At 38.0% G+C, this 12,954-nt stretch overlaps 1 protein-coding gene across 10 annotated transcripts in view; it reads right to left on the bottom strand.

The window, feature by feature from the left end:
* LOC137295703 (6-phosphofructo-2-kinase/fructose-2,6-bisphosphatase-like) overlaps positions 1-12,954 on the bottom strand; it is a 106,862-nt gene that overhangs the window by 20,681 nt on the left and 73,227 nt on the right. For 8 of the 10 annotated variants that reach the window (XM_067827207.1, XM_067827200.1, XM_067827204.1 and 5 more), the window contains exons 7-12: positions 12,632-12,705; positions 11,961-12,032; positions 11,292-11,438; positions 10,723-10,827; positions 10,505-10,546; positions 7,943-8,030 (exon numbers count right to left, since the gene is read on the bottom strand). In XM_067827207.1, coding sequence (XP_067683308.1) covers positions 7,943-8,030; positions 10,505-10,546; positions 10,723-10,827; positions 11,292-11,438; positions 11,961-12,032; positions 12,632-12,705 — 528 coding nt within the window. Of the gene's footprint in view, positions 1-2,011; positions 2,106-7,942; positions 8,031-10,504; positions 10,547-10,722; positions 10,828-11,291; positions 11,439-11,960; positions 12,033-12,631; positions 12,706-12,954 lie in introns of all 10 variants that reach the window. The other 2 variants (XR_010957593.1, XR_010957594.1) reach the window with 1 other exon arrangement.

Raw genomic sequence — 12,954 nt, 5'->3', positions numbered from 1 at the left:
TGATAATATTAACCAGATAATAGACAAAAGATGATGCATGAGATTGTGGTCTAATGCCACTTATAGAAATATTCATGCAATATCACAGCAGGGGACACCAGAAATGTGCTTCAGACATTGAACCCATGTGTGGAATGAAGCTGTAGTCTGTGGAGTGAACACTATGACCACTAGATTTTCTTACTGATCTAAATGACAACACAGGGTAGATATCTGGCCCCATAATCCAGAAGATACGATAAAGGACAACCCCTGTCTGGGATAAATTATCTGGTAACACAACCCAATGACAGGTAAAAATACTCCCTCTGAGAGTTAGACATACATGGAACTATAACCAAAACAACAGGTGAACATAATCCCTCAGAGAGTTAGATATCTGGAAATATAACCCAGATGATATGTAAAGATATTCCCTTGGAGAGTTATACATCTGGAAAAATAACAAAGATGAAAGGTAAAGATATTCCTTTGGAGAGTTAGGCATGAGAAAATATAACCCTGATGATAGGTAAAGACATTCCTTTGGAGAGTTGGATATTTGGAAATAATAATATAACCTAGATGATAGTTAAAGATATTCCCTTGGAAAGTTAAGATTTACATGGAAACATGAAATAGATGACATGTGAAGATATTCCCTTGGAGAGTTAGATGTCCGGAAATATGACCCAGATGATAGGTAAAGATATTCCTTTGGAGAGTTAGGCATGAGAAAATATAATCCACTGCAGAGTTAGATATACAAGGAGATATAAACAAGATGATAGTTAAAGATATTTCTTTGGAGAGTTAGACATGTGGAAATATAACCCAGATGATAGGTAGAAATATTCCCCCTTAGGGTTAGATATATGGAAATATAATTCACATAAGTTGGAAATATATATAAGTGATGGAAGAAGATTTGAAAAATCACATTCCTTTTGAGATGGAGACACAGATATCAGACCCAAATTTTTCAAAGATTTCTCAAAGATACCTCATGCTGCCATCACAAACAAACAATGAATTACTACATTTGATCTACAGAAAACATAGGCACATATCACATTAACAACAACAGAAACACACCTACATACTGAATGTTTCACAACATGGATGACAAATATAGCTACTTTTTACACAATAATGCACAGATGCCAAGGAGCTCACATCACAAGCAGACTACTGCCACTGAAAGCCATTCCAAATTAGTGTCAGCATTCTCACTATTTGATGTCATAACAAGTGAAACTTTCCACTCTCTTCTAGTATTCTACTCAAAAACAGTCTCCACAAGTTGCTTTAGAGAAACATTTTGGTTAAAATGTTTTATGTACATCAATACCATCAAAGTGTTTTTAATCTTTATTGTGCAGGTAGGACCAGTTACATAAATGACCATGTATGGAACACACTGTTTTAAATGTATCTAAAAATAACATGATTTGTCCTTGCCATTAATTCCTTTCATGACATTTTATGGGTTTCAGATGAGCGAAGACAAAATCCTGTTCTTGTCAAGGCATGAATGTATTTGTGATCCAAACCACTTTCTCTGAATTCATTTTGCTCATGTAATGGTTAATGAATTGAACTGAAACAGACTTCCTTGTCAGTTATTTGGGTATAACATAGAAGACACCGAAAATGAAAAGCCAATGTCTGCACCAATTCTGAGAAGTACACAGACCAAAAGAGAAGGATGGAAATCATGAATTTCTACTCCAATTTCCCACAATATATAAAGTGAGACAAGGCAACATGATGTATGGCTGTCTCCAAGGACACAGTATTACATTGGAATGACTCTCAGATGCCTACTAGTGTTAGTTGGCAGCCATGGTAACATTGTGCAGGCATGTTGCTTGATTGGCACTAATCAAACACGCACGCACCTTTCACGCATACACGCATACAAACACACACACACACACACACTCTCTCTCTCTCTCTCACACACACACATTCTGACACATACACACAATAAAAACGACATGCCAGACTGTCGCACCGCCAAGAGGCCCACCTGAGCAGTGGTATGTGTTCGCACTCGCAGCAATGGCCCTTCATTTTCATTTTCACGACCTTCTCAAACGGGACAGGGACGTGAGGGATATGTTCTAAAAATTAGGCAAAGAAGAAAACACGCATTTTCAAAAACATTTATGACTATTTCCTGTTCAAAATTTATCTAATCACCTGAATGAGACAATATAATAATGATATGATGTATTACTGCAATGTGCATAAGACTTTAAAGCTAAAACATTAGGTGACACTGTGGACGTGTTTCGCAGAAAACATCATGCATACAATACTTGAATTGAATCCAGCATTGACTAGAAACTAAACCAATAAATAATATATAAATAATGTTCAAATTTAATAGTTATACAATGACCCAAAATATCAAATACAGGAGTGAATCAGATCAAGTGAAATAGAAGTTCATAGATGTTTCATAAAGCCTGGTAGCTGCGCAAACAATACCCAAGTTGTGCATGTTTACTAATAAATGAAAGGCAGATTCTATATGCAAGACAAAAGAATAATCAGTATGAAAAGAAACATGCAAAACAATAAGAAATATGTCAATGTGATCTGTGTGTATTTGTGTGTTAAGTGCTTAAACTACTGGTAGATAGAGTGAGTGAGTGAGTGAGTGGTTTTGTTGGGTTTTAACGGTACATGAAACATTATTCCACTTGTCACAGCCTGACAGTTCCATGTTGGAGGAAAGCCAGATGGTGTCTCTCATGATTACCATCTTGGTGAAACCGACATGCACAGGTTTGGTTTTGACAAACCTAGAAGCACAATTGGGGTGGATTGAAGGTGTTCGGAAATGAAGTCCTCAGAAAAAAAGTACTGGTAAAAAAGTACTAAATTTGCACAGGCAAAAAAGTCTGGCAGTAAAAACGTCCTACACATATTTTCTTAGGACAGTTTTAAGAAAAATATTAGATATTTGGGTTTTTAATACTCTATTCACATACAACAATGAAAGCTGATAAAAACTACATTTGCAGGACTTTTAAATTTATTAGTACTTTATTATCCTAGGCACTTTCACATTCCACTATCAAGTGATTTGACAAACAAAACTCATACAGTACTCCACAAACCAGTTTGTTAAAAATAATCTTGTTATGAACACATTTTGACAAAGAGAACTCGAGCAAATCCTGGATTGGATCTGCCCGGTTAAAATATCATTGTTCTTGGTTCACTCAGTTAACAGTACAAGTTTAATCCATGCCTTCTTTACCCAATCACTTTATGTTTTCTCTACAATAACTTTGATGTCAACATCCATTTAATCTGTTATCACAATAACAGGCTTTATTCACTGTGAACTCTTTCGACCGAGGACATTTTTTCCTATAATAGAGTTTGAACCCACAGCAAATTATTGTGTACATTATGGAAAGATGATTTGAAGTCAACTCTGCATCAGGAAACAAGGATCCTTGCAAATGTAGTAAATGCAAGTGATTTTCCTTAAATATAAACCTGAAGTGTACTTCTCACTATATATTAGGTCATCTCTATGCCACTTTTGATGTTTTTGTCTTGCAGGGACTGGTTTTATTTTTCGCTAGAAAGACATCTACCCAGGTTTTACTTTTCGTTAGTAAGACATCTTCTCCGGTTTCACTTCGTGCAATCATATTTTCCAAACACTATATGAGCATCAACATTCAAATGATATATGACTGTTTGTAATCAGTTCTAAAATATCGTTCAAGATTAAGCTCAAAGTGCAAATTTTTTCACTGGCAAGATTGGAACCGCGACTGTCAGATTTGTAAGCAGCCACATGTTCTACCATACGGCAAGCGGACCGATGAAGCAAGTGGGGTTGAATTATATTTATAGTTACTATCATTAAAATGTGTGTTTCAGTTATTGTTATGCACCTTCATTAAATGATAATCTACATTGTAATTATCCCTCCCTGATGATATATATGTTAGAAAAAACACTTCTCCTTTGGTGTCGAAGAAACCCCTCCCTCTCCGGTTTTACACTGTCTACCAAAACCACGGACTAAACATAAAATGCATCTGGGACAACTGAGTCTTGAGAACATGTTTTTGAAGTTTTGAAGGATTAGCTAAAGAGGACATTTGGAAAATAACTCTTGTACCTTGACATGTCCCTTTATTTGTTTCCATGAGTATACTTGTTTGCTAAATGGCTAAGAGAACATGGTTATACTTGGTTGTATAATCTAATAGGTTTCTCTGAATTTGGGACACTGACAAAACAAGACAGACCATTTACTTTACTAAAAACTGTCTTGGACAAAAATGGCATCTGTGGGGGCTACATATCCATAGGTATACAAATCTGCCTGCCTTGTTCCTGGATACTTTAGCAGTCCCTCCCGGATTCCGGGGCAAATTTTTCAGAATTCTGTGGCAAATTTAAGCCAATTCCAGCACTCCATTTTTCAATATTCTGCAAAACATTTTGCAATTACAACATTTAGAAAAAACAACAAAAACATTTATATAGACCTTCATGGTTTAATTCTCAAACACAGATATAAAGTTAAGTCGACAGCACACATGACATCTTGAGTAAGTTTGATGACAAAGCACCCACACCTTTTTCTGTGTTTGAGAATTAAACACATTTATTTCTCTCCTCTCAATCGTCACTTTGATGCAGACGAAGAACATCCGGTTTCTTGCAAACAACAATTTTATACCTAAAAGAAATCTGAAATAATTTCAATTTTCAAAATGATCGATTTTGAGAATGTAATTGCAGTGTCAAATTCATCTAATATTATTTGAAAGATGCCTAAAACTTGCTTTAGTTATAAAGTATCTTTAATCATGATTATTTTGAAAATGTTGTCACAATAAATATGTCAGTCCTTTTTATGTGTAACCAATCCTACTTTTGACATTAACTCTACTTTTCATTTCATCTGACAGTCAGTTTTCACATTGTTTTTAAAATAAGCAAATTCCGCAGCAGAAAAGTGGCAAATTCTGCACGGATTCTGCAAGAAAATGCGTTTTCCACAAACCAGGCATTTTCTGCATGGCAAGGTAAATTCTGCGATATTTTTTGCAACCACGGAATCTTGGAATCCAGGAGGGACTGCTTTAGGTCAGGCATAACAGATACTGCTTATGTTGAAAAAGTGCAAGAGAAGCAAAATATTACTTACTGACTTATAAAAGTCAGATTTAGCAGAAATATGACCAAACTGATACGCTGTTTCATTAGTAACTATATTATGCAACAAAACAACATGTCAGACCATAGACCTATGTCCATATTAGTTGTGACATATTTGACTTAAAGGACACATGGTTTCCTTTGTATTATCTTTTATATATGCAGATCCTACTTTCTACAAACAAAAGTAAACATTATGACTTAAAGTTAGCATGGTCAGCCATGTAGCATTGCCATTCTGTAGCCATGGATACAGGGGAGATAATGACTGAAGATAAAAATCACTTCCATGTTTCCCACAGTTTTGTCATTTGTGAATGAATTTCTGAGAAGGTTTTATGATAAACCATAGAAGCAACAATGGAACATGTTAAATCCCCTAAACCTAAATATTCTTGAAAAAATATCGCAGCATCATGTTATTTAGAAGAATATGACAGTAAACTGGTATTCAGGTAATACTATGCATCAAGACTCATTTTTGCTTGTCTCTAGAAGCACTGCATGGCACAAGCAAGCAAATCATGCAGAAATACCCCTTTTCTTCCTTCTAATTCTCTAGCAGTATCTGTAGACCTTGACATTAATAATTGTAATGGAATCAGCCTTTTCACTAAACATCATGTAATAACTATCTAGAAGTGTAACTTGACTACAGCTTGATGAATAATTATTCAAAATTAATTTAGTACTTTACATCAAACTAATGTGCCCATGCTATTGGTCAATGTACAGCAGCAGCAATGACATCACTCAACTGTTAGAATGATTTATGTGTGAATGTACATGACACATGCTTGATCCTAAGAGTCTGAGAGTCCAGGTCTTAGTGTAGGACCCAAGATAAGTAAGGCTCCTGGCCCTGTCTGGCTCAGTGTACAGTTTAGCTGGCAGCCCTGTCTGGCTCGGTGAAGTGAAAGACTCCAGGTAAGCCAAATTGTCTGCCCTGTCTGGCTAATTGAAGTGATGAGTTGAGAATTGGGATTAAGTTCTGGAAACGTTTGTACATTTAAAAAGGGAAGAAATTGTAATGCCAAATTGTACTTCTTGTTCAAATTATGGAAAGAATATTTATTTATGTCCTTGTCCATTGGCTGATTATGGACAGTTTAACTGTAGTGTGAACTAGATTACATTATTAACTGGATTACCACAGATGTTTCTAATTGCCTAGGATTACAACAATGGCACACTCAGGTGCTGGATAACCCTATTTATCTGATGTGAAGCACCAATGGTTCATTTAGAACATGAACTACTCATGACGCATCAATGGTTCACCAAGCTACTGAACAACTTAATACATTTGACCTGGAGCATCCACCCAAGTGAATAGTCCCATATTAAGCTTGATGCATCAATGGACCACTCTGCCACTGAACAACGTCATACTTTTGACATACGAGATCATAACTCCATAACAGGAAACATTAATGGACCACTAAGCTACTGAATAATTGACTGATCAGCCCCACAGATATAGCTGGAAGCATCAGTAGGCCGCTCAGCCACTGATCAACCCCATACATTTAGCTGGGTGCATCAATGGGCCACCCTGCTACTGATCAACCCCATAATTTAACAGGAAGCATCAATGGGCCACCCTGCTACTGATCAACCCCATACATTTAGCTGGGAGCATCAACAGATCAACCTGCTACTAATAAACCCCATACATTTAGCTGGAAGCATCAATGGGCTGCTCTGCTACTGACCAAACACTTAGCAGTAAGCATCAATGTTCTATATAGCTACAAATAAACATGTGTTACTACATCCAGCAATCCTTCTGGCCTGCCTTTTAACAAGGAAATCCCAACCCTAGTAAGCTCCACTGCAAATGCCACAGCCATCTTCTATAACATGCATGGTGTCAAAAACAAATCATTATTGGAACAGGAAAGAGTGTTGAAAACAGAGTAAATGCACAAAAATGAAATTGAGAACATGAAAACAAAAACACATTTAAGATAAATTTAACATAAATTGGACAGAATATCAGAAAGAGATCATGTGTCTTGGTTGAGATTAGGTGCAAGACAATAGTAGTGTGTCAGTTCCTCCTTTTAGACTAAAAGTTTCAACAAGCACTGTGCTAACAGTGCCCTCCCATGCTGCCAGTCACATCACTGCAAGGAACTATTTCACAGGATATTATGACAGATCAAAGGTGAGAGTATTGGGTTACAAAGAGATCCACTATGTCATCCCCACTAACTAATGCATGCACAAACTAACAAGCAGGATCTTCTATGTCATGCTAAGTACTGTTCTGTAGTAATGTTTCCCATCTACACAAAGGACTGAACAAAGTCTCCCCAATGCCATAGATACAAAGCAATTCTAATCAATTCACAAAATAGCAAACCAAAATAAGTAATTCACATAACAGAAAAAGCCCTTCACCTGAACATCACACAATTATCAAGTTGTCCAACAGCTGGTCCTAAAACATACCTGTCAAGTAATCCTGGCAAACTTACAGCTGTCACATGACAATTACCTGCCTAATTGTCTTTGTAGGTGCTGATATAGTACATCCAGAGGACCATACCTGCCAACTTGTTAAGGAAGATGCTGATTTACCACAACCAGTGGACCATACCTGCAACCTTGTTCTAGAAGATGCCGATTTACCAAATGCAGGGGACCATACCTGCTACCTTGATGTGGTAGGTGCTGATATACTACATCCAGAAGACCATATCGGCAACCTTGTCCTAGAAAGTGCTGATTGACTGAGTCAGACTTTACATACCTGCCGACTTGTCCTGGAAGTATGCAAGGAGGCAGCGGGCAACTGCCTGGTGACACACAACCAACACATTTTCCTGTCTCTCCAGTTCCTGCAACATCAACATGGTCTTGACTTAACATAGCAACGTCCATACGCCAAAAATTTGAACTATTAAACTGAGTGCCAAATGTTCAGTTTACCAACAGTCATCAGAAGATGCCATATCCCCCGGTCCCTACATATTTGAAAGGACAAATCATCTGACAGTTACTTGATGATTTTTTAGACTAAGTTGGAATCATTTCCATGGACCTCATGAAAAATATAAATGCTATATATCTGTAAATAGCAAAAGGCACCACTTTGGTTCTGCCTGGTATATCTATGAAATTTTGCAGAAAAATAATGAATGGCTTTTGAGTTCTGCTCTGGAAATGAAGCAGATCCCTCCATTTTGAGACCAAGTCCAAAACATTTCCAGGGAAAACCGCGAAAATAATAAATCACAAAATCCTATAAATAGCAAAAGGCACCACTATAGGCTCTGACTAATACATTTACCAATTTTATCAGGAAAATATTGAATGCTTTTTGAGTTATGCTCCGGAAATGAAGTCCCCCCCCCCAACCCACTAACACCAAAACATTTAATGGAAATACAAAAAAAAAAATAAAAATGCCAAAATTTGTAAATAGCAAAAGGCACAACCATAGGTTCAGATTATTATATCTGTCAAGTCTAAAAATATTGAATGTTTTTTGAGTTATGCTCCATAAACAAAATGATTGCAGATGGACAGACAGACGAGACGTCGACTATAGTCAATAATAAAAATCAATAACTTCCACAGGCACCCTGCAAAATACCAACAAGCAGTCTATATGGTAAGACCTTGTACAGGTGATGATAAATTCACCCCTGATATACTTTACTCTCTACTAACCTGTTCTTATTCTTTGTGAGGCAAAGATAAGTCATATATGCTAGCACATCAGCTGCTTTCACAAGCACACGGTTTACAAATGTATGTTGTCAGACAACAAATGGGTTAAATGGGTTAATCATCATTTCCACAGAAATATGGATTGTGAACTACCAAAAATGTTTACCTAGTGTGATGACAACACATCCACCTCTAACTGGTTCACCTAGTGTGCTGACATCACATTCAGGACTAACTGGTTCACCTAGTGTCCTGACATCACATTCAGGACTAACTGGTTCACCTAGTGTCCTGACATCACATTCAGGACTAACTGGTTCACCTAGTGTGCTGACAACACATCCACCTCTAACTGGTTCACCTAGTGTGCTGACATCACATTCAGGACTAACTGGTTCACCTAGTGTCCTGACATCACATTCAGGACTAACTGGTTCACCTAGTGTGCTGACAACACATCCACCTCTAACTGGTTCACCTAGTGTACTGACATCACATTCAGGACTAACTGGTTCACCTAGTGTGCTGACAACACATCCACCTCTAACTGGTTCACCTTGTGTGCTGACATCACATTCAGGACTAACTGGTTCACCTAGTGTGCTGACATCACATTCAGGACTAACTGGTTCACCTAGTGTCCTGACATCACATTCAGGACTAACTGGTTCACCTAGTGTGCTGACAACACATCCACCTCTAACTGGTTCACCTAGTGTACTGACATCAAATTCAGGACTAACTGGTTCACCTAGTGTCCTGACATCACATTCAGGACTAACTGGTTCACCTAGTGTGATGACAACACAGGGTCTTACAGAAACGTCGACCCCTAGAGTTTAGGGTAATAGACCTTTGATGTAATGTGATGTTATAGTGTTGTTGTTTCAAGGGATTAAAGTATGAGTGTTACTCAAAGTTGAACAAAGTGATCACCAATTGAAGGTTGAGATCTGTTCACCTACTGGGCTTCTATTATTTAGTGAGTTCACTCAGGGCCACCAATCAGTTCAATCATATCACACCTTTAAGGCAGCATGACATATATGTCAAACATCAATACCATCATGGCAAATGTACAGCTTGTGCATACGTTTGTGCATGTATGTGTGTAATAAGCAAGAGCAATCCATGAGGTTTGGTTTCTTGGATATACTGTCTGGCCACTGCTGAAATTCCTCTCATGCAATATTAAATGTTATAATTCAATTTACACTTTTGTGTGTTACTCTTCACAAACAGCAAATGCGGATTTCTTTCCAATGTGTACATGAAATATATTGATACTGTTTAAATGCCATAATTCCATTTGCAATTTAGTTCTTTACTGTTCATAAATGACTAAATGCTGTATAACCTATGTAACTGTAACAACATTTTAATCCCACTGTAAACCAGTCAGTGGTGCATAGAGACTGTTGACTTTTCCCTTGTCATTTTGTTTTGACACGCCTTAGGTCGACATTTCGGCAATGAACTGACAACACAATCAGCAATAGCTGGTTCATCTAGTGTGATGACAACACATTCAGTCCTTACTGGTTCACCTAGTGTGATGACAACACATTCAAGCTTAGATGGTCCACTTTCTGTCTAGAAATATTCCACTAGTGCTGTTAACATTTTATCACATACTCACCAGTATCACAGGTTCCAGCCGAGCAACCAGGTCTTGGTAAGACTGTCAAGCAAAGGTAGAAGCAAATTAGACCTCATAACGAATGAAAGAAATGCACAGGCGTTTTGCATGCACGCACAAGGAAAAAAAGGCTTTCTTGATGTGAGTTAATGAGGTAGTGTTCACCAAGTCCATGACACAATTCTATGTGATATTCTGAATAAATCACTATAGCTCACCTCCCCACTGGGGTAACGGTAATGGAACTTGTCTTGGTCCCGCAGGGCAAAATCCTCGGGGTACTTCTCCTGGATCTCCTCATAAGTCATCCCCTCACAGATACCCTGCACAGATCAGACATATTCAGAACAGGCACTAACTGGAGATCATGGAGGACATGGCAGATTTAATGACTTCATGTCTTCAACCTTTCAATCTATTGTTCCCTTGTGGTTGTTTGAAAGTTTGTGGAGGTTTATTCACAAAAAATTCAGCTATATTCTAGCTATATGACACAAGATTGTAAATGATTCAGTATGGACCTGCACTTATCCACACTAATGCATACATGACAGAAAGCAAGTCATCGTTGCTGACCATCTGATTGATAGAGTCTTTGAATGACATTCAGCATGCTCTGCTCTCAGTAACATCAGAGTCTGATGCAGGTCAACTCTAAACCAGAATCTCCATTGGGAAGATCTAAAAGTATGGTGCTGACAAATCAGTGGTCATCATCTGGGTGACCATGGGATTCAGCAATCACCAGGTCCAGACCTGTATTTTATACATTGGTAAGAGAACAAACCGCATCTATCTCATTGAGGGCCTTCCAGTGTTCCTTGGGTGCCTCAATGAACTTGGCAGTCTGGATTGTTCTCTTCATCTGGGAGGTCCACACTTTCAGGTTGGGAATGTTCTCCTTCTCAATGAAGCGTTTCAGTGCTTCTGCATACTACAAACAATGGCAAGGATATTCCGGTCAATACAGTTTTAGACCAATTCTTTTTCATTATGACCTATCAAGGGGCTTACTCTTTTGTAACTTTGAGATATGCAAGCTAACAAAGAAAAGTGAGTGTACTGTAGTTTCCAAAAGTTAGACATCTTAAAGATGTTTCCATGCAAAAGTAAGTGATTCTTGTTTTACATGTGTCTGTTTTAGAGATGTTTTTTGTCATCAAATGCCCTCCTGGCTCTGATATGTATTAATATGCAATAACACCACTGAGGGCAATAACAAGATTGAATGCAGGTTTGCTTTTTACTCTTCAGTCTGCAAGCTAAATATCTGCGTCTGTCCCAGACAATCCATAATTAATGATTAACGAAACTGATGTGCAATTAGTCCGGAACATTTGAAGCATTAAATCAAGTCTCTTGACAAGTATAGCTTGATGGAAAGCAACTTAATACAGGAACAGCTGCCCTGATATCAAAGTGTAGTTGTACAATACTGGTGGGAGATTAGACTCACAGTCTGGCCACGCTCTGATATGTCGCTGTCTCCTCCTATCCGGCCTTGGAGGTTCATCATGCTTTCTCCGTGCTGCAACAAGGCAACATTCACATGAACATCTCTGGCACTCGGGTCAAACATACCTGCTTAATGATTTGGCTTTAAACCAACCACAATAGTTGAAATACAGTGTGCTTGGGCATTACAGCAACAGACATGATAATGTGGGGTTTAACACCGCATTCAAGATGCTTACACTTGACAACAAACATACTGTGGTGTGTAGCTGCTTATGCTACTCCTGTACTACACCCCAGTGAGGAACAGACACAGACAAGTCAGCTGGGCTTGTTTGGTATTATGTCTTTGAAGGGCATTTAGAAGTGAAATACATAAGAATGAAGATTTTTATGGATATCAACTTCTTTATATGAGAACACAACATTTCTGAGTTAATGCTTACTAATTCATCACCTGATGAAGGAGTGAGCATTAACTCCAAAACGTTGTGTTCTCATATAAAGAAGTTGATATCCATAAAAATCTTCATTCTTTGTTTGGTATTGTTTAGTGCCACAAAAGACAGTCAAATATTTAAGTTTGGACCAGACAATAAAGTGACTGACATCATAAGCATCAATGAACGCAGCTGCATCCCCACAGGACAGCAGATGATGTTCCTGACTTACCCTTGTGAGGTAGATGGTCCGAGGAAGAACGTGAATATTCATTAGGTAATACACCACTCTACTCTGTAGATGACCTGAAAACAACATATCTGGTACAGTTTGAATTGTTCTGTGAGAGAGTGTTAACCATTAGGCAGGTAATACTAGCATATTCACAGTGAACAACTGCATGAACTAACAACACAAAGGAAATATCATAGGACATTAAATGACATGAGTGAGTGAGATTAGTTTTGCCCAGCTGTTAGCCATATCATGGTGGGAACACCAGAAAAGGGCTTCACGTATTGTACCCATGTCGGGAATAGAACCTGGGCCTTTGA

The sequence above is a fragment of the Haliotis asinina genome, chromosome 9, assembly GCF_037392515.1.
Source record: "Haliotis asinina isolate JCU_RB_2024 chromosome 9, JCU_Hal_asi_v2, whole genome shotgun sequence".
Lineage (NCBI taxonomy): Eukaryota > Metazoa > Mollusca > Gastropoda > Lepetellida > Haliotidae > Haliotis > Haliotis asinina.
This window is presented reverse-complemented; position numbering and strand designations above follow the sequence as displayed.